The sequence below is a fragment of the Haliotis cracherodii genome, unplaced genomic scaffold (assembly GCF_022045235.1).
Source record: "Haliotis cracherodii isolate W230 unplaced genomic scaffold, xgHalCrac1.p SCAF_11, whole genome shotgun sequence".
NCBI classification, from domain to species: Eukaryota; Metazoa; Mollusca; class Gastropoda; order Lepetellida; family Haliotidae; genus Haliotis; species Haliotis cracherodii.
Genome location: NW_027266266.1, coordinates 19,291,642 through 19,318,195, shown reverse-complemented (window position 1 = coordinate 19,318,195; position 26,554 = coordinate 19,291,642). Strand labels below are relative to the sequence as shown.

Genomic DNA, 26,554 nt, shown 5'->3' with positions numbered 1-26,554 from the left:
TTCATCCCAAAGGAGATTATCCATTACAAAGACATTTTTTAACAAGTTGTTACTCTATTTTGATTCAGAATCTTTGATTGTCATGCCAAAGGGAAATGGTTGCGAAAATCACACTAATTTGTACAAGTGTATCAAAGTTTGTTGAAATTAGTATTTATTTCAATACATGTATGTATAATATATACGTAAAATATTTTCCCTGATCATAAGGGGCCGGCTTTGGGCCATAATTTGGTCCGTTTCAGCCATAAACCTGCCCCAACTGCACGATGATGTCGGTAGAAACATTTCACTAAAATGTGACTTAAGTTAGAGTTTGTAGTTTTGTTTTTTCATGATTTTTCAGACTTGACGCATTTGCCAGGCTTTTGTGATACATGGCTCTATTCAAACTTGCATGGGGGGCACGGGTGGCCCAGTCGTCTCGCTGTGCAGAGTTGCGTCCCCTGGGCATGCCAGAAACCTATGGTTGTGGGTTCGAATCCCGGTTCGCCCCAATTATGTTTCTAGGTTTGTCAGCACCATACCCGTGCTCGTGGGTTTCACCGAAGTGGTAAATGTCTGAGACCTGCATCACTTCGGGCTTTCCTCCCACATTAAGCTGACACGCTGTGATATAACTGGAATAATGTTAAAAGCTGCGTTAACCCCAACTCACTCACTCACTCACTCAAACTTGCAAGGGTAAACCCTGAAGTGATAGGTGGAAGGAACTTAGTGGTGGGTGTCGTCAATACCCATGAGTTTGTATACACTACAATGAAGGAATGTACCGTGGAAACTTGACATTTATACCTGTAATCCAGTAACCTTAGAGTGAGTGAGTATGGTTTTACGCCGCATTTAGCAATATTCTAGCAATATCACGGCAGGGGACACCAGAAATGAGCTTCACACATTTTCCCCATGTGGGGAATCGAACCTGGGTTTTTCGGCATGATGTGGGAACACTTTAACCGCTAGGCCACCCCGCCACCAGTACCCTTTATGACATATAGGCATGTGTATGTTATACCATGAAGAATGGATGATAACTTAGTGATTGTTGTTATGTACTTGTCTGATAATTTCCAATGTATTTGCCTGAAACAAGAGCCATTTCTGGTATTGAGTGTATGAACTGAACTTTATTCTCTGGCGTTGACCTTCTGAATTTCATGTTACTAATTCTTCCTGAATAAAAAATGGTTGAAATTATAATGAAATGAAGTTTGAGAATGTAGAATATAGATGTATGGAACTTGATATCACATTCAAATGTGATAATAATGTAAACATGAAATATAAGAGGATATCAAAACGTAGAATATTATTGTGCATATTTCATGCATGCAGAGGTATTTCTTGTTGACAACGAATATAAAATAAATGGTATCATTTTTCCATGTACCGGTAGAAAAGCTGCAGTCACAGCTTGAATGTCAACAGGTGGTCAATGAAGTGCATGACAAATTTACTGACTTCCGCCCCAAGAAGCATTTGATCAGTCACCCTCTGGGAGCGAGCACAGGTGACTGGGAGCATGGGTGGCCCAGTTGTCTAAGGTGACGCTTTTCGCTGTGCAGAGTTGTGTCCCTTGGAAATGCCAGAAACCTATGATTGTGGGTTTCAAGGTGTCTGACTCCGGATCCCAAATGCTCAAGGTTCATCCTTTCTCAGAAGAATTTATATCGTTTTGAATCGGACCTACCTGATTTTGATAAACAATTTGTAACCATGAACGAGTCATGGGTCAATCGCTATCAGTCAGAGACTAAACAATAGTAAGTTTAGTTGTGGAGACATCTAACGTCTCCTCTGAAGAAGAGGGTGCTGTCGCGTAGCCTAGTGGTTAAGGCGTACGCTCGTCACGACGAGGACCCGGGTTCGATTCCCGACATGGGTACAATGTGTAAAGCCCATTTCTAGTGTCCCCCACCATGGTATTGCTGGAATATTGCTATAAGCGGCGTAAAACCAAAATCACTCATTCACTGTGAAGAACGCTTAGTCTGTTCCACCAGTTGACAAGGCGATGACCGTGTTTTGGATTCCAACAGAATCCCACCTTCGGAAAGGTCAGATCATTAATGGGAAACATTATGATAATATGCTCAGGCAAATGCACGAGAACATCCAGGCTAAACGTTGTGGAAAACTGGAGCTTAAAGACAATGCACCTGTCTACAAGTCTGTTGTCTAACTAATTGAACTTACTCCGTATTCAAGAGACCCAAGCATGTTTTCTCATGTTATACCGTCAGATGAGACCCCTGAAGATCCGGGGTAGAATGGGTCTTCAGAAACCCAAGCTTGCCGTAAAAGGCGACTATGCTTGTCGTAAGAGGCGACTAACGGGATCGGGTGGCCAGCCTCGCTGATATGGTTGGTGCATATCATCGATCCCAATTGCCTGGATCGATGCTCATGATATCAATCACTGGATTGTCTGGCCCAGACTCGATTATTTACATTCATGGGTCGATCACGATGTATGAAGAGAGGTCAACATATCGAATTGTATAGTAACAGCGCCTAGTATGCTTCTGCGGAGCCGTTCAGAAGTTGACCAGAAAAAATAAAAGACTTCGAGAAGGACACAAGTTCTAGACAAATTTCGTGGAAAGGAATGTCATACAGCTAATTTTTACGTATGTATATTTAATATGTGCATACAGATTTCTATAACTCATAAGCATAAAGAAATATAAAGTCAGAAGTGAAATCATTAAAGTAAACTCTTTATCGTCAAGCACAGTTGACACACTAATGTGAGTTAGTTGGATTTAACGCCAGTTATATCGCGGCATGTCAGCTTAATGTGGGAGGAAAGCCCGAAGTGATGCAGGTCTCAGACGTTTACCACTTCGGTGAAACCCACGAGCACGGCTATGCTGCTGACAAACCTAGAAACATAATCGGGGCGAACCGAGATTTGATCCCACAATCATAGGTTTCTGGCGTGCCCAAGGGACGCAACTCTGCACAGCGAATCGCGGCGCCTTAGACGACTGGGCCACCCGTGCTCCCTGGCGCGCTAAAGATGTTATCAGATAATTAAGAGGCACAGCTTCTAGCTTGAGAAACAGTCGGCCATAGCAGGACTGCAATGTTGTGCTGCCTCAAAAAGTATGTTGCACGTGCACGTGCTTTTAGGGCGATGATTGTCGTAAGCCAGTGTTAAGGTATGAGAGTTACGATCACCTTAGCGCTAAGATGGCTTTGTGGAACGGGGCCCTGAACATTTTCAGAATGTGTAAGGATGTCAAAAACAGAGTGAATGCTTTAAGCATTATTCGTTTTTCTTCTGAAGCCCTAACTTCTAATGACAGTGGACAAACGAACACGTGTTCTAGATTGCCCATTGTCTCGCTATCAGGAAAATGGACCATCGGCCTTTGTGCATGTACTGTCAAATATATATAGTGTATTTTCAAATGAGAGTGAATTTATAAAGAATGTTTGTTTCACACTGTCTGTTTGTTTGTTTGTTTGTTTGTTGTTTAACGCCGCACTGACCAATATTCCAGCTATATGACGGCGGTCTGTAAATAATCGAGTCTTGGAGCAGACAATCCAGTGATTGACATTATGAGCATCGATCCACGCAACTGGGATACGATGACATGCATCAACCAAGTCACCGAGCCTGACAACCCGATCCCGTTAGTCGCCTCTTACAACAAGCATAGTCGCCTTTTACGGCAAGCATGGTTTGGTGAAGACCTATTCTGATCTGGTTCTTCACGGGTACTTTCAGTTTGGAAGTCGATATGTACAGTTAAAAAAAGTTGAAATTTCGTGTTTCGTTGTGTCATAAACACCGAGTCAACAGTCCGTCAATATGGGAAAAATGTATGAGTTTTCACGTACACATCCCTAGTCCTAAAACAATTTATGAACCCTCCAAAAGACTGACAAGTCTTGTTGCTAGGACTGTATTTCGCATGTTTAAGCTGAGACCAACATAAGGGCTCAAATTAGATAAGATAAATTCATATCAACACGAAGTGTAGGCCTACCTTTAGAATACGGTACCACAAACTTTTCAAACACGTGATAATACACTATGGCGTAATTTGTAGTATTTTGTTGCCAGTCACACCGGCGAAACAATGCCCTGTGACGTCAGGGGTCATTGGGTGTGCATAAGCTCCTCCCAGTGATCTATCATCTCTACATGAAATGCCATTGAATACGCCAAGCAGTGTGGAGAGTTTTGAATATGTGTTTACTAAATATAGCCTGCGCCGGTGCATTTTATAGCAAGCGCTAGTTTACGAAAGCACTTTTATTTTTTATATATTTTTTATTTCGTTTTTCTCGTAATGCAAGTGGCTAAAATGGTTATAAATGGGAACTAATATACTTATATTATTTTTTCGGTTCATTAATTTTCATTATTATGCACAAGAACGCAGTTTATTAGGGATATTATATTGGCGCTGAACACATCCAAATATCGCTAGTGTTAGGGTAGGTTACCCCGAACTCTATCCTTAGCCCTTGGATCCCCTTTACGATCAATCGCCCCTTTACGATCATTAGGGTTAGGTACCCGTCTAGTGGCCATTAGATTACTCAAACTGTCCTTAGCCCTTGGATCCCCTTTACGGTCAATCATCCCTTTACGATCATTAGGGTTAGGTAAATCTACCCGTTTAGTGGCTACTGTAGATTCTATAGTGGCTCCTAATATTCTTCACACAAAAATGTCGAGTAAAAAGTATGAAATGGTTTCGTGTCGAATACTTTGGCTACTGGAAACTGTCCTGGAGCATTCACACAAGCCACTTTCACCGGCTACATTTTTTCAGTACTGATTCAAAAGCGAACTCACCGTTGTGTCGTCACTAGTCATGCTTATTCCTCCCTCTTTCCTTACTATTATCCACAACATCCTTACAGTGTTCCCTACCACACTTTTCTGTCACAAAAATCACCATATCATTCATGCGTACTCGCGAGTTCGACGTCTGACGTCTGACGCCTGGAGCCGTTTTCAGTTCGCGGCATATCGGCTCATTCCTCACCACTCGGTATCTTGTAGATTACGGAATGGGACGAGTGTGCCAAATGGCATCGGGATCATTCGTAAGTGTCCGTAGACTAAAGTCACGAGACACCATGCCTACCCGTAACCTTCGTAAGTGTCCGTCACCTATTCGACCCTTTTCGTTCAGTTCCGTAACGTCATAGGCATGACTAGGTAAATTTGCACTAAGTTTAATGGTGTGGACGTAGCTCAGTCGGTTAGCTGTCAGGCTAACAATCCGAAGGTCGTTGGTTCGCGTCCGACGGATTCTTACAAAAACTGGTTGCTTGTCTTGAGACATGTGACCTACGGCGGAGATCGTCCTCACGAGATGATGTGGTACTGCATTCTGAAGGTGCTCCACCTCAAAGCCACCTCATGATAAACATATATATGTTTATATACTGTAAATGAAAATAAATAGAGGTTATTACGCAAGTGTGTTTGGGGATATTTACCATCCCTAAATACACAAGCGTGATAACCTCTTTATCATATAGGCCTAATGTCATTCTTCAAGTCTGTGCTTGAATGCGCGCATTGATATTTATTGGGTCACAGGGTAAGTGATGTGTCAGTCGGACAGTGACAGTAGCCAATATAGTTCCAACTGAAATCTGTTTCTTATACAGTGTCGAAGCAACATATACGCAAAACAACAATTGTTTTTACTTGCCTTTCGCGACAATCCATCGGTCTGTCCGCTAGAGTAGCTGACCTTTGTCAAAGGGAAGCTACTCTAACCCTAGTCTATGAGACGTCGCGGCCACGTTCAGACGTTGTTGACAGTCGGCCTGTCCTGTCATAACGTTAAGTGCAGTCAGACGTTCACACAGCGACAAAACGAAACAAGGTAACAATTCAAACATATTTCGGCCAAATCCAACTATTTTAATTTGCGGAAAAGATTTCAATCACAGATATGGCTTCTGATCCCGCTTGGCTAGGCCTATAATGCCCTCGCAAAATTGTTTCGAAATTTATATCTCCAAAGTTGCCAAAACTTATAAACTGCCTTAGCTACGCCACAGTTAGACACTGATTTTAAGTACATTAGACTGTTCAATGTTTGAAGCCCATTTCTGGTGTTCCTCACCGTAATATTTATGGAATATTGCTAAATGCGGCGTAAAACCATACTCAGTCACCCACCCTCTGAAAGAAAAGCAGATTGAAATATTGGCATCCGCCAACCAGATAACATTTGATTTCATCCAGTGTACTGCACTGCGGCATTCGGGATTCCACCAGCAATTGGACTCAGCATCCAACGTATCAAAAGAGGGTTGTCACCCTCCCTATGTTCCCCTAAACTGTTCTCAAACAATTTCAACGCTCACTCTTGACCATTCTGTTCATAGTGTGTCCGGTTTGACTAACTGCGCACTAACCGTTTGCTACAAATGCCGTTTCCAATGTCATCAGCTCCAATGTCAACAGAGGGCGCTGGTCATTTGGCATTGCCAGCCATTTTTCCTGGCCTGACGAATCTGAGATATCTGCTGCTATTGCACCAAGAGTTTATTTGTTATATGAAGAAAGTCGGGATTTCCTGCATAAAAGCAATACTCGAATGTAAGTAATTACTACATATATTTACATCGTGAAATGACATCGTAGGTGCACCAGTATAGATCACCCCCAGTCGCCCCCTGAAGAAGAATAGTGATCGTCTGTTTCGTTTAATTAAATGGAAATGTGCGCATGTCATGTTCACAATACCTCCCCCACATTGCTCTGCAGTATTTTTTTCAGCTTAGCCAGTGAAAATTTCGCGAATGTGTAGTCATTTAATTTGAAAGGTGTCTGAAATACAGATTTAGAAGAAAGACTGTTTGAAAGGTATGTTTCGTTAAAGGGGCACTGATCTAACGCAATTCCCCGGGACTGGTTGTTGCCTTTGTTATTGTTTTTTCCCAGTGAGTACCCGGATGTAGAGCAGAAATCTAGACTAGCTCGCGACCTCTGTTGCGCCATTCGTAAGCGCATTAGTCACTTTTATGGATACTGGTAGTAATAAGAGCGTATGGTCACATTGATCAACAAAATGAAATACAGTTTTCGAGATAATAAGGAAATGTAGGCATCTTTGTGGGTAGCATCGGTAATGGTGACGAAGTTTTGATAAGTCACTTGCTTGGTAATTTTGCGATTTTCGTTTACACTATTTTGACTTGCAACACAAAGTAAATATTTCACTTGAGCATTGCTTTTTTTTTAGTGTGTATATTTTTTTACTGTCAAAATGTGTAACATATTTATTAAACGTCTAAATATTCAGTTATTTTACAAAGTGACTGAAAAACATTTCCATCTGTATTATTATGATAACGAATTCCAAACATTTTGATGTTTAATGTCATCACCAAGAGACTGAAAATGTTACGTTGAAAAGTACATTTCTATGTTGTTTGGCTTCTAATCCTACATAATAATCTGTTGTGATGTTTGTAGGCCCTTTTGATCGTCTTAATCAATCTGGACAGATTTTTTAGTCAAAATGACTGAAATATTTACACATTTTAAAAATTGACTGAGAGAATCACATTTTACAAATTGACGGTAATCTATACACGCTTACAAAGGAAATGACCTGTGAAAACAACGTCTATCGCGCATTGAAGAATTTCCCAACCAAGACGTAGAAAAACAAGAACGAATCGGTTCAAATGAAGGAAAACAAAATGGAAATACCATAATTACAACTTACCAAATTTATGTGTATAAATAGGCAGCTTCCTTATTCGAGGAATGTATCCGTGAATATCAACACAAAGGAATAATATCCCACTCGTCTGCAGCTATACAAAATAACTTATTTGATGTCACGTGTCTCTGTAACTATCAAATATTCTAAAAGATATATATCATTACGGGTGTCAAGTCTCAAGGGTCGGCTGAGAAAGGCCACGTGACAACTATTTTCATTACGTCGACGGTTCCTAAAAAATCCATTGAGTTTGATAACAATGAGCAACCAATCAACGTATTATCAGTTAACCCTTTGAACAAATTGTATGTTGTTTTTACATCGGCACTTCACGCCATGATATGAGTGTATTCCCTTTGTTTTAGAAAACCTAGACATGTAAACACTCACTTTTGACATATCCACTGTGCAAGATAACAGTGATTAATCAATCAACGTATTTTCTGTTAATCCTTTGATGACTAGGAACGATCCGTTGATTTACCAAAAAAAGTAAATCAACTGATCATTCATCTCTTGCTGGGCTGCCACGTGCATATTACATAACCTCACTTCAAACCTGGATTTAGATTGAATAATTACCCCAGACACAATAAATGCCAAATGAGAACCTTTGTCAGGTAATCTAAGTGGTGCTACCACTAATTGTACCTGTAATAAATTCATTAACTGAGCATCAAGTGAATGACGACAAATACACAAGTGTAGGGTTATACGAGAAAACGTGTATGACAACAAGGGAGTAGAAATCGTATTACACAATCCGAAATCCGAAAATGCTTTCACTGCATGGATACTTTTTTTAGTATTAAACTATAACCATCTGGGGTATTTCCAAATGACGACTTCCGATGAGCTCCGCCGTTCTTTTTGTCTGTTTGTTTAGGCTGAAGAAATTATTTAACATGCGCCCTTTGCCGAATCTTTATAGATCACAGTTAACCAATTAGTGTTTATGCAAAAATGCGTAAAACAAATATTGCCTCCAGCCTCCAAGTTTATTTAGCTGTCCTTGCAGACGGTAGCCCAGTCTCTGGTCACGCTCAGTTGCGTTGTGTATCATCCGGGTACTCACGGGGGAAAAACAATAACAAAGGCAACAACCAGTCCGGGGAATGGCGTTAGATCAGTGCCCCTTTAATAACTTTAAAAACACTAGAAGAGAGACATAATGTGAATAGTTTATCTGAAGATGCAGTAAAAGTTTGATTTTAATGCAGCAGAATATACCCTCCCATAAACTGTTTTGTGGTGTCTTTATTGCAGTATTTCTTTCGATACATCAAAGACATAGCACCACCGACAAGTTTCCTTTGATGTTGAGTTGTCCACTATTATGAGAGGCACAAAATGCAGAGAATTGTGGATATTGTAGTCCTTTTAGTTGTTTACATCTTGTGTGGTACAGTTTCCCGCAATATCTAAAGTACACATTATCTCGTTACGTCATATGATGACGTCATGTATGGATGCGATGTCTGAGTAAACTATGATGGCTTCCTTCCATGTTCTGTTGTGTTTGGCATGCACACGAGCGTGCATACTCCTGGGTATAAATGAGATATCGATGTCAGTTTACCTTAAAACTACTGAAAACAACACAATTAATGTCTTGTGCTAATGCACTTTTGATAGAGTTCAAATATCAATACAATCAAAGATATAAGTAAGGAACAAGTCTCCTGTCGTTGTCTGCAAGCAGAAATTCCCCAGATTAAATATCACGTGATGACTCTGGAATGTTGCTGACATACTTTTAAAAGTATGGAAACCTTTTCGGGCCATCTCATATTTATTCATTGCTTTCTGCACAAATTAGTACCCCAAATACACGTTTGATACCATCAATAAAGCATTCAGTGAGGTAGTTGACAATGAAACTTATGTCTTCAAGGCTGCACAAATGTATGCAGTGCCTGGACAGACTCTGAGATATCTGAGATATATTTCGACAACCAAGTCGGACCCCACCCCTCTTTTGAAACAGTTTGGGGAAAGTCAGCTGTCTGATCATATTTCTTTCATGGCCTCAATTGGTTATGGATACACACGATCAGAAGCTATCAGTCTTGCTGCAGACTGTCAACAAGTTTGAACAATAAACTCAATGATACATCATTGTCCATGCGTTGGTTTCACGGTTTTCTTGGACGTTGTCCAGAAGGTGACAAAGCAAAGATCACTGTCTGAGTTGCATGCTGATGCAACATGTGAAGAACAGATCCCAAATTACTTAAAAGTTTAGTATCTGATTCAGGATGGTCGATTTCAGAACATTTTTATTTAATGTTGTTTAAAACAGCATTTCTTAAGATGGGCGAATGGCAGACATGCTGGGAAGATTTGCTTCTTTATGATGGTCACAGGTCACACACATCCTTGAACTTGATTGAATAGGCGATATGATATAGCATAATCTTGTTTGTTCTTCCACCACACACTTCCCACAGACTTCAGCCAATGGACGTTGGTTGTTTTGGCCCATTCTCCAAGATTTTCACAGGGAAATGTCACAAGTGGCAGAAACCTAATAGGAGGGTTGTAAATTGCTACAACATATGTTCTCTTACATGTAAGGCTCACACTTTGGCACTTTCATCTAACATCTTAAGAAGCTTTCCAAAAGTCTGGAATATTCCCGTTTGACCTGTCGGCAATTGAGACGACTTACCTCCGTCTTCCTAATATGCCAAGTCTTCCGATACTGAAGATAATGGCAAATGTACACAAGACCAGGAAGGAACGACAGCAGCTGGAATCAGTGATATCAGGCCTCTTGCTTTTACTACGAGCTTTGCAAACCACAGCAAATCATCAGCAGACCACAGACATCAGGTTACTGTTTCACAGCTAAACAGCCAGATAAAAACCTTCAGAGAGAAGATCTATACCTAGAATCGTAGGTGTCAAGGCTGTTACTGAATCTGAAGTTTCTGCGGGTGTGTCTGACTATCTGGAGGCTACAAAACGGCCAACTGAAAAAAGAAACTGAAAGGAACACCCATAAAAAAAACCCTTTGAAATCACAGCCGAGAAAAATGCATCAGGAAAACCATAAAACCATGAATGCATGAAAGAAAAGCCAGTGAAGTAACCCTAGCACCCAGATTAAATTCTTCTCAGCTTGGTCCTTCTTGCCTTGACATCCTGCTTGTCTGTGACGACAATATCGGCAATGGAAATGAAATTCAAGATGAAGACAAATGTTGTCAATGTCATTGTTTTCAGCAACGAGAGCTTAGAAACTGTGTAGGGGCGGTCGGGTAGCCTAGAGGTTAAAGCGTTAGCTCATCACGCCGAAGATCCGGGTTCGATTCCCGACATGGGTTCAATGTGTGAAGCCCATTTCTGGTGTCCCCTGCCGTGATGTTGCTGGAATATTGCTAAAAGCGGCGTAAAACCATACTCACTCACTCACTCGAAACTGTGTACACCTTATGTTCACAGAATGGGGAGTGTATGTTTGAAGGATTGGTCCATCTAAAATACTGTTGTAATGTTCTGTGTCGCCATGACAGATTTTATTGTCCATGTCATGGCTTACCATGCAGACCAGAAGAATGAACGACTGACCACAGACCTGAAACTTTCTGTACCACAATATACGATTTGAAAAATTAAACATGTTTTCAACTAAGGCTTTGTTTTGTGTTTCATATAATAACACATGAGTAGTTAATTCATCAACAGTTTAAACTTCTTGTTACACTGTCCGACTTCCAAGAACCAAGTATCTTAAAATTAAATACTAAATCAACAATATGTCAACACGGCCGATTGAGTTGACTCAATTTGTTGATCCCAATGTTACTTGTATGTTTAAGTGGGAATGGCCTTTTAGTAGTCATTCATTGTCACTTTGCATTGATTGTTCATTCACCACTTATGAATGAATGTTTGAAATGTAAAATGAATTTTTGAAATTTACAATGAATGTTTGAAGTGTAAAATGACCAAATTTTGGAAATGTATTGGTGCTATCAATAAATTGTTGTGAAAGTGCATGTCAGAATATATGCATTTTTAGTGCTGAATAAATTATTAGAAACATGTTTGTTTTTGTTTTTTACGCTTCATACCATGTATACCAGTAAAAGCAAGCATGTTTCAAACATCATGCTTTAAGAAATAAATGGGTACGAGTCATTCAACTTTGGGTACAAGTCATCCAAAGTTTGGGGCAGGTCCTTCAAATCTTGGAACTGGACAGACAAAAAGGGTACTATTACTATGGCAATGATGAAATAGAGGCTTGTTTTCATAGGAATTATCAAACAGTAGCTATCATTGTTAATAATTTATAGAGTACTACCTCTATTACATGAGTAATTCCATCTGCATCTTTGTTGCTGATGTTGGAAAGAACTGAGGTTTTCATGCCTCACACATGCATAAGAGGCTTGGCAAGGGAAATACTATTAGTATCTCAACTAGTTATGGATAGTTGACAGTGACGATGATGTCAGTTGAAAAACTGAAGATTAATATTGTGTGGTGACATCCTAAATACAGGATAATGGCAATGACATATTGCAGAGCTATGATTTTCTCCATGTGGATTCATTTTCTTTGTGACATGATTTTGATAATGCGTTTTCAATGTTATGTAATATTTGGCAAAATGGCCCAAAAAATAAATTTAAATTGCTCTGTGTATTCAGGCATGAGATAATCAATGTCGTCGTTCAAGTTAAATTTCATTCAGTGTGTTTCAAGATAGTGAGTGAGTGAGTGAGTTAGGTTTAACGTCACTTTTAACATTATTCCAGTTATATCACAGCTTGTCAGCTTAATGTGGGAGGAAAGTCCGAAGTGTTGCAGGTCTCAGACGTTTACCACTTTGGTGAAACCCACGAGCACGAGTATGGTGCTGACAAACCTAGAAACAATTGGGGTGAACCGGGATTCGAACCCACAATCATAGGTTTCTGGCGTGACCAGGGGACGCAACTCTGCACAGCGAATCGTGGCGCCTTAGACGACTGAGCCACCCGTGGCCCCGTTTCAAGATAGACTTGAGCACAGAAACTCATCATGTCACATCAGTTGATTTTCATTGTGCATGGTGCCAACCCTAGCTGTTATTGGTGGTGTTCTTGTGGAAAAATCTTTAGGAAATGCATTAACAAGATAAAGTTAAGTGACAACTCTTTTGTTTTCAGTGAACACCATAACGTCCACAAATTGATATGGAAATACAAGAGCAAACTCAGAATCCTGGCTCTGAAACAAATTTAATCATGGACTGTGAGAGAGCAAGAAATCTCAAGAAAGAACCTGTTACTGACTCAGGTGGTAACACTGACTCTCAGAGAGCATTGCTGGAAACAGATAATCTAAAAAAACGCAAAGATTGTGAGGTTCCGGGAATTAACCCTTATCAGTGCACTGAATGTGGGAAAGAATTTACACAATCCAGTAACCTGCAGTCACACATGAGGATTCACACTGGAGTCAAGCCTTATCAGTGTACCGTATGTGGGAAAGAATTTACACAATCGGGTCACCTGAGGACACACATGAAGAGTCATAGTGGAATCAAGCCTTATGAGTGCATTGTGTGTGAGAAAAGATATAAACTACCAGATCATCTGCAGAAACACATGCGTGTTCACAGTGGAATCAGGCCTTATCAGTGTGGTGAGTGTAAGAAAACGTTTACACACTCAAGTGTCCTGCGCGATCATTTGAGGATTCACAGTGGTATTAAGCCTTATCGGTGTGCTGAATGTGGGAAAGAATTTACACAGTCATCTACCCTGCAGAAACACGTGAGGATTCACAGTGGAATCAAGCCTTATCGTTGTGCTGAATGTGGGAAAGAATTTACGCAATCATCTACCCTGCAGAGGCACATGAGTAGTCACAGTGTTGTCACCAGAACACTGCTGGATACAGATCGTGCAAAGCCGTCTCATGAGTGTGGTGAGTGCGGGAAGACATTTAATCGATCAGGAGACTTGAAAAGACACATGCTTTGTCACAGTGGCATTAAGCCTTATCAGTGCGATGAGTGTGGGAAAACATTTACACGATCAGGTAGCCTGAACATTCATTTGAGGATTCACAGTGAAGCGAAGCCTTATCAGTGTACTGAATGTGGGAAAGAATTTACCCAATTGGGTAGCCTGAAGATACACATGAGCAGTCACAGTGGAATTAAGCCTCATCAGTGTGGTGAGTGTAAGAAAACGTTTTCACACTCAAGTCACCTGCACACTCATTTGAAGATTCACAGTGGAGTGAAGCCTTATCAGTGTGATGAGTGTGGGAAAACGTTTACACGATCAGGTAGCCTGAACATTCATTTGAGAATTCACAGTGGAGTGAAGCCTTATCAGTGTACTACATGTAAGAAAGAATTTTCACAATCAGGTCAGCTGAAGATACACATGAGCAGCCACAGTGGAATCAAGCCTTATCAATGTGGAGAGTGTGAGAAAAGATATAAACTACCCGGTGATCTGCGGACACATATGCGGGTTCACAGTGGAATCGAGCCTTATCAGTGTGGCGAGTGTAAGAAAACGTTTACACACTCAAGTGGCCTGCACGCACATTTGAAGATTCACACTGGAATCAAGCCTTATCGTTGTGCTGAATGTGGGAAAGAATTTTCACAATCATCTAACATGGAGAGACACATGAGGAGTCACAGTGGAATGAAGCCTTATCAGTGTACCGAATGTGGGAAAGAATTTACAGAATCGAGTAACCTGCAGTCACACATGAGGATTCACACTGGAGTCAAGCCTTATCAGTGTACCGTATGTGGGAAAGAATTTACACAATCGGGTCACCTGAGGACACACATGAAGAGTCACAGTGGAATCAAGCCTTATGAGTGCATTGTGTGTGAGAAAAGATATAAACTACCAGATCATTTGCAGAAACACATGAGGGTTCACAGTGGAATCAGGCCTTATCAGTGTGGTGAGTGTAAGAAAACGTTTACACACTCAAGTGGCCTGCACGATCATTTGAGGATTCATACAGGCATCAAGCCTTATCGGTGTGCTGAATGTGGGAAAGAATTTACACAATCATCTGCCCTTCAGAGACACATGAGGATTCACAGTGGAATCAAGCCATATCGGTGTGATGAATGTGGGAAAGAATTTACACAGTCAGGTAGCCTGAAGTACCACATGAGGAGTCACAGAGGTGTCACCAGGGCATTGCTGGAAACCAAGAACCAATCTGTCACTGACACAGATGGAAACACTGGCAGTGACAGAGCATTGTTGATAACAGGGGATCTCAAGCAACAACCTGTTACTGACACAGATGGAAGCATCGGCTGTGAGGGAGCATTGCTGGAAACAGGGGATCTCAAGCAAGAACCTGTTACTGACACAGATGGAAACACTGGCTGTGAGAGAGCATTGCTGGAAACAGGGGATCTCAAGCAAGAACCTGTTACTGACACAGATGGAAACACTGGCTGTGAGAGAGCATTGCTGGAAACAGGGGATCTCAAGCAACAACCTGTTACTGACACAGATGGAAGCATCGGCTGTGAGAGAGCATTGCTGGAAACAGGGGATCTCAAGCAAGAACCTGTCACTGACACAGATGGAAACACTGGCAGTGACAGAGCATTGCTGGAAACAGGGGATCTCAAGCAAGAACCTGTTACTGACACAGATGGAAACACTGACCCTGTGAGACCATTGCTGGAAACAGATGATTTCAAGCCACAACCTCTAACTGACACAGGTGAAAACATGGTTTTCGTTGTGGTCCGTACAGGGAAAAACTTAGACATTCGTGTAACCTGCAAAGACAAATGAAGAACCAATATAGAATCTAGCCTCAAGTATTATGTGCCGTAAAAATGTACATCAAATTGCTGCAGGTGAACAAACTTGAGATAACAAACTTGGTCTTGCCAGATGAAGGAAGATCGCTAAAATCTACATGTGATTCAGTGGAGAAATACCCTGCACAATAACTTTTATAACGATGAAGAAAACTATCAGTTCATATTTAATTGTCAAACAGTAACAAATGTAACTTATGGCATTTACAATTTTTGTATCCTTTCTCCGTCAACTAAGCTTTGTTTAAAGGTGTTGATAATTGTAATATCTGATCATGGTTGCATTAAATTGGTGTGACTTGGTGCAGTCTGCCAGTCTGTTCTCACACGATTTCGCTGAAATTAATGTGAAGAATATTGAATAAAATTAATGAAATAGATTTCAGACAATCCAGTGATTGATGTCATGAGCATCGATCCATGCAATTGGGATACGATGACATGCATCACCCGATCCCGTTTGTTGCCTCTTACGACAAGCATAGTCACCATATTCGGCAAGCATGGGTTGGTGAAGACCTATTCTAACCCGTATCTTCATGGGTCCTTCCTGCATGTAAACATATACACAATTTATTATTTGTGTGATTTTTATTTTCCAAGGACATGGGTAATTACGAATCTAAAACTGTCCGTGAATCATGAAGACACTTTTTAATAACTTGTTACTCTATTGTTTTTCAAGTCTTTGGTTGTCTGCTCACCAGGAACAGCGGTGAAGGTACATCCAGCTAAGTTAGTTATTTCAATATAAGGGGCGATGGGGTAAAACCAGAGTTTGATTGCCTACATGAGTACAATGTGTGAAGCCCATTTCTGGTTTACCCCAGCCATGATATTGCTGGAATATTGCTAAATGCAGCGTAAACCAAACTCACTCACTATTTCAATAAATAATCTCCAAAATCATTATAGAATCATAAAATATTTATGCTGTGATCGTTCGGCAGGAAAAAGATAGCTTTTGAAAAATGACTGCAAAAAAAATTAGAATGTTTTCAGACATGTTCAGAACCACAACACACGAGAGGCTTTGTGTGTGGACCATGCAGTTCATCCATGTAGGTAGGGGTGTCATTGTTGATATTTGACTATTGCACTCTGAGCAATTAGAATTGTTCATTTTCCTTCTCCACAGTAACCATGGTAACAGGTAAGATCTCTACTCTTGCTTTAATGCAGTGTTTGTTATCAGATTGGGAGTGCATCATCTGCAATGTGATGAACACCTTGAACGGTTGTCACATGTTAAGATTCATTTCATGCCACCTACAAGACACTATAACCCATGCTGTTATCACCCAATCATTCAAATCCCTGTGGTCTAGTGGTAGAGCGGAATGTCCGGGGTTCGATTCCCGGCTGTGTCATACCAAAAGATATGTAAAGATGATACTTGTTGTTACCCTGTCTGGCTATAGGGGCTAAAACAAGGACTGGTGGGCTCAGAGTCAGTTTATTGTGTCTGAGTGGGCTATTCATGTTACACTGCGGCATGGTATCTCAGTGAGCTAGCACTATAAATCGGCATCAGTCCAGACTAGAACAAGCAGCCACACAAACACACACATGTACATGCACGTCGCTACATGAGTACAATAATCTTGGATGCGACGTTAAACCCCATTTCACCACATTCAAATCCCTGTACCGTAAACTCCAGCTTGATCATCTGATAGACTATATTGACAATATACTACCCCATATGAAGATTATGCAAGCACATCATGGAGGTGATGAGGAGTCTTGAGGCACCAGCAATTCCACAAGATGGGACTTTTGAGCAGTGCTCATACTTGATTGACACTAGAAGACTTGTTTCAAATGCTTCTTTTTAAAATTAAAATTGTCCACATTTGACCCCAGAGTTGGCAATGTATATGTTGAAGTCTTTGTGAACAAATACCTTGGCTTGAATGGAAGTGTCTTGGTTCTTATTTAATCTTCTATATATGTCAGTAAGGTCTGGTTTTGACCTCCCTGGATATAATTATAATGCCATATCTTCTACAGGACAAAAGGTGGCAATTTCAGAAAGGAGGACTGTACAAGCCCACGGTCAATTAATCAGAAACCAGGCTTCTAGAATTCTAGTCCAAACAACTAATCAAAACTCTGTTTACTTGTGCCAGGCCACTGGAGTTCAAGTCTCTGACCACACAATCAGAAATTGTCTACATGCTTGGGGACCAGATGTTGTATGACTGTTAACAAATTGAATCATTTTTGCCTGAAGCCAATGATGAGGGCATGACCAATTATTGATCAAATCATTTCAAACATTCATTATTTTACCACACAACTTGTCATCTTTCTTGGTTGTTTGCACCCCTGACAATACACTGATTCAGTTGAAGTTCATTGCATTGTATTTGGACAATGATAAGTTGTCAAGAATGTAGTACTATTTAATGTGAGCAGTGGTCAGGAAGTTATTATTTTTAGATGCCGGAATTATCTGTAAACTTCCGGAATAGCATGGATGTCAAGTATTATGGAAACATGTGGAAAGTGCTGGAAGTGGACTATAGAAGTGGAGCGTGCACATGTCTGTCCCGTCTCACATTTCATCTGCCATTACATCAAGACCAGCTCTCTTGTCATTATCTCTTTTTACCCTGGTGTTCAGCTTAGGCCTGTCTTGGATGCTTGACCGCTGTTGCAGATATGTGAATTTTATTATCACTGAAAGTTTGGCTATCATCACTGCATCATAGTGAGTAAGTTAAACTTTAACATCGCATCAGCATAATTCAGCAATACATCATATCTTGTATTTGATACTGCAATTGAATATTGTACCACCACTTTGTTGCATACTGCCATTGTAATTGCTGTGAAGTAATTTGTATTGATTTGTAAACCTAGTTAAGTTTGTAATACAATTGTTGATTGTATACCACTTGTTGGTTGTTTGTTGGTTTCACACTAAATTCTTTTACATACAGATTTCTGGGTTAACATATTGTTTCAGTTTGGGAAACCAAACGTAACAAAATGCATTAACATGATAGAGGAAAGTAAAAACTCTTTTATGTTTTCAGTTAAACCATAACAACCACAAGTTGATTATGGAAATACAAAGCCAACCACAGAATCCTGACTGCTACTGAAACAAATGTAATCATGGACTGTGAGAGAGCATTGCTGGAAACAGGGAATCTCAAGGAAGAACCGGTTTCTGACACGGGTGAAAACATTGACTCTCAGAGAGCATTGCTGGAAACAGGGGATCTCAAGGAAGAAGCTGTTTCTGGCACAGGTGAAAACATTGACTCTCAGAGAGCATTGCTGGAAACAGGGGATCTCAAGGAAGAAGCTGTTTCTGGCAGAGGTGAAAACATTGACTCTCACAGAGCATTGCTGGAAACAGGGGATCTCAAGGAAGAAGCTGTTTCTGGCACAGGTGAAAACATTGACTTCCAGAGAGCATTGCTGGAAACAGGGGATCTCAAGAAACACAAAGATTGTGACTTTCCAGCAAAGAAGTCTCATAAGTGTAATGAGTGTGGGAAAACGTTTCCCCGCTTGGATGCCCTGAACACTCATTTAAAGATTCACAGTGGAGTGAAGCCCTATCAGTGTACTGAATGTCGGAAAGAATTTACACAATCAGGTCAGCTGAAGATACACATGAGCAGCCACAGTGGAAGCAAGCCTTATCAGTGTGGTGAGTGTAAGAAAACATTCACTCACTCAAGTCACCTGCATGCTCATTTGAGGATTCACACTGGAATCAAGCCTTATCGATGTGATGAATGTGGAAAAGAATTTACACATTCATCCAACATGAAGAAACACATGCAGATTCATAGTGAAAACAAGCCATATCAGTGTACTGAATGTGGGAAAGAATTTAAACAACCATCTTCCCTGCAGAGACACATGAGGAATCGCATCTGTGTCACCAGAGCACTGCTGGATAAAGTTCGTGCACAGCCTTCTCATATGTGTGGTGAGTGCGGGAAGATATTTAATCATTCAAGCAACTTGAAAAGACACATGCTTTGTCACAGTGGCATTAAGCCTTATCAGTGCGATGAGTGTGGGAGAGCATTTACACAATCAGGTAGCCTGAAGACTCATTTGAGGATTCACAGTGAAGTGAAGCCTTATCAGTGTACTAAATGTGGGAAAGAATATACAAGTTCAGATCAGCTGAAGACACACATGAGCAGTCACAGTGGAATTAAGCCTTATCAATGTGGTGAGTGTGAGAAAACATTTACATACTCAAGTTGCCTGAAGTCTCATTTGAGGATTCACACTGGAATCAAGCCTTATCGGTGTGCTGAATGTGGGAAGGAATATACAAATTCATGTCAGCTGAAGACACACATGAGCAGTCACAGTGGAATCAAGTCTTATCAATGTGGTGAGTGTGAGAAAACATTTACACGCTCAAATGCCCTGCATGTTCATTTGAGGATTCACATTGGTATTAAGCCTTATCTGTGTGCTGAATGTGGAAAAGAATTTTCACAATCATCTAATATGGAGAGACACATGAGAATACATAGTAGAATCAAGCCTTATCGGTGTACTGAATGTGGGAAAGAATTTACACAGTCAAGTAGCCTAAAGTACCACATGAGGAGTCACAGAGGTGTCACCAGGGCATTGCTGGAAACCAAGAACCAATCTGTCACTGACACAGATGGAAACACTGGCTTTGACAGAACATTGTTGATAACAGGTAATTTCAAGCAACAACCTGTTACTGACACAGATGGAAACACTGGCTTTGACAGAGCATTGTTGATAACAGGTAATTTCAAGCAACAACCTGTTACTGACCCAGATGGAAACACTGGAGGGGCACTGCTGGAAACAGGGGATCTCAAGCAAGAACCTGTTACTCCTACAGATGGAAACATTGACTGTGAGAGAGCACTGCTGGAAACGGGATCTCAAGAACCACTCTGTCACTGACACAGAAGGAAAATTTACTGTGAGAGAGCATTGCTGGAAACAGGGGATTTCCAGCAACAATCCGTACTGACACAGATATGAACACTGACTTTGAGAGAGTATTGCTGTAAACGAGATTTCAAGAATCACTCCTGTTGCTGACACAGGTGAAAACATGGTTTTCATGAACACCTGGTGTCATCACTGATTTTCAGTGGTTGCAGTAACAAGCTACATTGTATTGCTTCGGGTGAATAAACTTGAGATAACAAACTTGGTCAAGAAAATGTGAAATTTGAAATAAGTCAACATGGTCAACTGCAGATTTACCATTTATATTGTATTTCTTGTACAGCTAGGTATTTAATATGCACAGATTAAGACTACAGTAACCATGATCTGATATTATCACACCTTGAAACAAAACTTAGTTGACAGAGAAAGGATACATATATCATAAATGCTATAATTTGAAAAAGGAAAAGATGTCAACTTCTTTATTGTGAGGAACACGACATTTCGGAGTACCAGTATATACTTACTACGAAAGTAAGTGTGGAATCATGAAATATTTATGTTATGATCAATCTTCTGAAAACTTATCGTTCGTCAGTAAAAAGATAGTTTTGAAAAATCACTGCCAGAGATAGAATGATTTCTGCTGACACAAAATGTTAATCCTTGGCCCCACACAGTGAGCCCTAGTCAATACAGCTTTACCTGGTTATTATTCCATCCAGGTTATATTGCCATGTTTTCCTTAGAACAGAGTCCTGCCGTGCAATATTCCCTGATTATAATGCCACACTTGTTATGATGCAAATGCCAATGTTTTTTTGTTTTTTTTCAGAATGTTCCAATTGCCTGGTTGTAATGCCAATTACTGTTTAATTTTGACAACAAAATGGCTGTGTAGTTAATCTCTTGGAAATAATTCCCTCCTTATTATAAACAAACTAATTGAATTAATGTGGGTTGTTTTCACAGCTAATCCTTACACGAAGAAGTTCTAATCCCAGATACATTTCCTGCAACCTACAAGACACCTACAACCCTTGATGCTGTTATCATCCAATCATTCAAATCCTGTAGTGTAAACTCCAATTTAATCATCTGATAAACTGTATTGACAATAAACTACCCCAAATGAAGATTATGTGATATGTTTTTTCCCCACCATTAACATCATCATCATGACACGGGCACGGGTAACCCAGTCGTCTTTGGCGCCTTGATTTGCTATGCAGAGTTGTGTTCCTTGGGCACGCCAGAAACAAATGATTGTGGGTTCGAATCCAGGTTTGCCCCAATTATGTTCGTAGGTTTGTCAGCACCATACCCATGCTCGTGGGTGTAGAACTTGATTCTGGTAGACAATGTATGTGATGTAAATGGAACTCGTCTTAATGAGGCAATGGAACATTAAAGCCACAGCATGAATTGTACAACTCGCAAGTCACGATTATCAACAGTGTCTAAGTGCATGGTCAGTTTACTGACATGATCAGCACCATGTAATGCATTCTCGACAATCAGGATTGATAACAAGGCCACTGGAAATGATGGCATCACTACCGTAAGTTTTGTCATGGACATCTTGGTCATGGTAAGACTAAGCTGTTGAGTTAGGAATTTGATGTAAATATTATTGTAGTTCTATGGACTTTTACATCATATTTGCTTATGTCCTCCACATTTTTTCCAAAATGAGGCCTATTGATGTGATTCGCTCCTATGTATACCTCATACTGATCAAAACAAAGGAAATGGAGTCAGTGTTCATGGTGTTGGAACCATTAGATGGCCCAAATGAATGATTTTATGATAGAAATACCCAAAAATGAGAGTTTGGCTTAAAGTTGTTGTGAACTTTCCAGGATGTCACAAGATGTCAGAACCGACCATTCCGTCTGGTATACTTTGTCGATGATGTGATGGAGGTTTTGTTTTCATAGTGTTATGCGTCTTTTCCAAATTGAAGACCGCCACCATGGTCTTGTGGTAGAGCGTTCCCCCGGAGAGCGGAAGGTCTGGGGTTCAATCCCCGGACGCGTCGTACCAAAAAGACGTTTAAAGATGGTACTTGTTGTTACCCTGTCTGGCGTTCGGCATTAAGGGGCTAAAACAAGGACTGGTCGGCGCAGAGTCAGTATACTGTGTCTGAGTGGGGTACAAATATATCCATACAAATTACTGCACTCAATTACAATGGCAGTAGACAATAGAATGGTAGTACAATATTCAATGGCAATACGTATGTTGACAGTTGTCAGTATCAAATACAAAAATACAGTGGTGATAGCAAAAGAGTGATAATAATATATTCACCCAGCAGCGACAGTGGTCAAGCTTCCAAGATGGGCCAAGGCAAGGAATCCAGGATGATCAGTGATCCTCACACGAAAGCTGGTCTTGATGTGATGAAATATGAGATGATGTGCGAGAGATGCAAGAGGCATGCTCTTTGCCCCTTATATACAATCTCACTAGCTTCTAGAATATTTCCTAATGCTCCATACTAGTCAACAGTATTCCGGAAGTTAACACATCACACTGGCACCTAAATATAGTTGGGGGCGGTCGTGTAGCCTAGTGGTTAAAGCGTTCACTTGTCACGCCAGAGTTTGATTTCCGACATTGGTACAGTGTGTGAAGCCCATTTCTGGTGTCCCCGGCTGTGATATTGCTGGAATACTGCTAAAAGCGGTGTAAAATCAAACTCACTCACTCACTCTAAATATACTTACCTCCTCACTGCTGATTACATGAAAAAGTACTTCATTCCTTACAACTAATCATTGTCCAAATACAATGAGGTTAAGTTTGACTGATTCTCAACAGAAACAATATAATACAGTTGCTATCATTGTATAACAATAGGAATTATCAAACAATAGTTATTGTTATAATGTACAGAATACTACCTCCATTACATTGCACCCTCCCCCAATAATCTGCATCAAGGTTGCTGATGTTTGAAAGAAGTGAGATTTTCCTATTTCATTCATTCGCAAAAGGCATGAAAAAGGGAAATACTATCAGTATCTGAACTAGGTATGGATAGTTGAAAGTGACGAGGACTTCAGTTGAAAAATCCGAAGATTATTATTGTGTGTTGACAACCTGAATACAGGATCCCTGGCAATGATGTAATTCTTGGAATTAATTATGATAATTATTGTTTGATTTTTCAATATTTGACTTTGCCCCCAATTATTTTGAACTATGAATTTTCATCTTCCATGATCACTAGCTGGTTTCTGCTTGCAATAAGTCACTTGAAAACACATATTCCATTTTGTGTGATATGTGGCAAAATGGCCACAACTTTGTTGTGGTTAGGGTTCGATACACATTCAATGTGTTTCAAAATGGACTTGAGCACAATAGCACGTCTTGCCTGATGTGTGTTAAAGTTTATGATGCATTATCATTGTGTATCAGTAAATCCTATCATCAAACTCTGCATGGTCCCAACCCAAGCTGTTATTGGTGGTGTTCTTGTGGAAACATCTTTAGGAAATGCATTAACATGATAAAGTTAAGTAAAAACTCTTTTATGTTTTCGGGGGCACAGGTGGCCCAGTCGTCTTCAACGCTGTGATTCACTGTGCAGAGTTGCGTCCCTTGGGCACGCCAGAAACCTATGATTGTGGGGTCCAATTCCGGTTTGCCCCAATTATGTTTCCATATTTGTACCACAATATGACTAGAATACTGTTAAAAGCGGCGTTAAACCCAACTCACTCACTCACTTTTATGTTTTCAGTGGACACCAGTTGATAATGGAAACACAAGACCAACCTCAGAATCCTGACTCTGCAACTGAAACAAATGTTCTCATGGACTGTGAGAGAGAATTGCTGGAAACCGATGATGTCAAGAAACACAAAGATTGTGATTTTCCAACAAAGAAGTCTCATAAGTGCAGTGAGTGTGGGACAACGTTTCCCCGCTTGGATGCCCTGAACACTCATTTGAGGATTCACACTGGAGTAAAGCCTTATCAGTGTACTAAATGTGAGAAAAAGTTTACACAATCATGTCACCTGAAGTCACACATGAAGAGTCACAGTGGAATCAAGCCTTACGAGTGCATAGTGTGTGAGAAAAGATACAAACTACCAGGTGATCTGCGGACACACATGAGGGTTCACAGTGGAATAAAGCCTTATCAGTGTGGTGAGTGTAAGAAAACATTTACACACTCAAGCGCCCTGCACACTCATTCAAGAATTCACAGTGGAATTAAACCTTATCGGTGTAATGAATGTGGGAAAGAATTTACACAATCATCCACCCTACAGAGACACATAAGGAGTCACAGTAAAATTGTGAAATATCTGTGTGCTGATTGTGGGAAAACATTTAAACGCTCTAGTCACCTGCAGGCCCATCTGAGCATTCACACTGGAGTCCAACCATATTCGTGTAAGGAATGTGGGAGAACATTTAAAAACCTAGGTGGCATCAATAGGCACATGAGAAGTCACAATGCAGTGAAGCCTTTTCAGTGCGGTGAATGTGGGAAGGAATTTACACTTTCATCGAACTTGCAGAGACATATGAGGTGTCACAGTGGATTCAAGCCATATCAGTGTGATGAATGTGGGAAAGGATTTACACAGTCAGGTCATCTGAAGTACCACATGAGGAGTCAAATTAGAATCAAACCTTACCAGTGTCATCAGTGTGTGAAAACATTTACACACTCGTGTGCCCTTCAGGCCCATCTGAGAATTCACAGTGGAGTCAAGCCATATATGTGTCAGGAATGTGGGAGAACATTCATTCAGTTATGTCACATGAAAAGGCACATGATTAGCCACACTGGATTGACGCCCTTTCAGTGTGGTGAGTGTGGTGAACAATTTAAACTTTCGTATAACCTGCAGAGACACATGAGGGATCACAGAGACACCAGTCCTGTCAGGGGAATCAAGCCTTATCAGTGTACTGAATGTGGGAAGGGATTTACACAGTCTTGTCACCTGAAGTCACACATTCGGAGTCACAGTAGAATCAAACCTTATCAGTGCAATGAGTGTGAGAAAACTTTTACACATTCATGTACCCTGCAGGCCCATCTGAGGATTCACAGTGGAATCAAGCCATATATATGTCGGGAATGTGGGAGAACGTTTACCCACTTGGATGACATGAAAAGGCACATGCGGTGTCACAGTGGAGTGAAGCCTTTTCAGTGTGGTGAGTGTGGGGAAGAATTTGTACTCTCAGGTAACCTGCAGACACACATGTGGAGTCACAGTGGAATCAAGCCTTTTCAGTGTTTTGAATGTGGGAAAGACTTTACTGAAGCATTTCGCTTGAAGTCACACATGCTCAGTCACAGTGGAATCAAGCCCTTTCTGTGTGTTGAATGTGGGAAATACTTTAAGAAAGCATGTCACCTTCAAAGACACATGGTGATTCACAGAGGTGTCACCAGAGCATTGCTGGAGACAGATGCTCTCAATCATTCTGTTACTGACACAGATGGAAACATTGACTTTGGAAAAGCATTGCTAGAAACAGATGCTCTCAATCATTCTGTTACTGACACAGATGGAAACATTGACTTTGGAAAAGCATTGCTTGAAACAGATGCTCTCGATCATTCTGTTACTGACACAGATGGAAACGCTGACTGTGGGACAGCATTGCTTGAAACAGATGCTCTCAATCATTCTGTTACTGACACAGATGGAAACACTGACTTTGGAAAAGCATTGCTTGAAACAGATGCTCTCGATCATTCTGTTACTGACACAGATGGAAACGCTGACTGTGGGACAGCATTGCCGGAGACAGATGCTCTCAAGAAACAATCGGTTACTGATACAGATGGAAACACTCGCTGTAAGAGAGCACTGCTTGAAACAAATGATCCCAGGCAACAATCTGTTACTGATACGGGTGAAAACATGGTTTTCATTGTACTGAATGTGGGGAAAAAAATCACGATCATGTAACCTGCAGCGACACTTGAGTCAAAATACCGGTAGCTTGAAATGTTATGTGCAGTAAAACTCCACATCAATTGCTTCAGGTGAACGCACTGGAGATTACAAACAAGGTCATGACAATGTGCAATATT

The 26,554-nt window shown here is 40.6% G+C and overlaps 2 protein-coding genes across 2 annotated transcripts in view; both read left to right on the top strand.

Moving 5' to 3' along the window:
- LOC139456303 (zinc finger protein 585A-like) overlaps positions 1–15,825 on the top strand; it is a 21,240-nt gene extending 5,415 nt beyond the window's left edge. Inside the window, exons 3-4 of the mRNA XM_071237929.1 lie at positions 13,107–13,575; positions 13,693–15,825. Of these exons, the coding sequence (XP_071094030.1) occupies positions 13,107–13,575; positions 13,693–15,517 (2,294 nt within the window). The 3' untranslated portion in view covers positions 15,518–15,825. The remainder of the gene's footprint in view (positions 1–13,106; positions 13,576–13,692) is intronic.
- LOC139454912 (zinc finger protein 721-like) lies at positions 6,469–26,554 on the top strand. The gene is made up of 4 exons (XM_071236516.1): positions 6,469–6,589; positions 18,591–20,470; positions 20,813–20,816; positions 24,227–26,554. Exons 2-4 carry the CDS (start codon positions 18,673–18,675, stop codon positions 26,427–26,429), a joined length of 4,005 nt encoding a protein of 1,334 aa, XP_071092617.1. The 5' UTR covers positions 6,469–6,589; positions 18,591–18,672; the 3' UTR covers positions 26,430–26,554.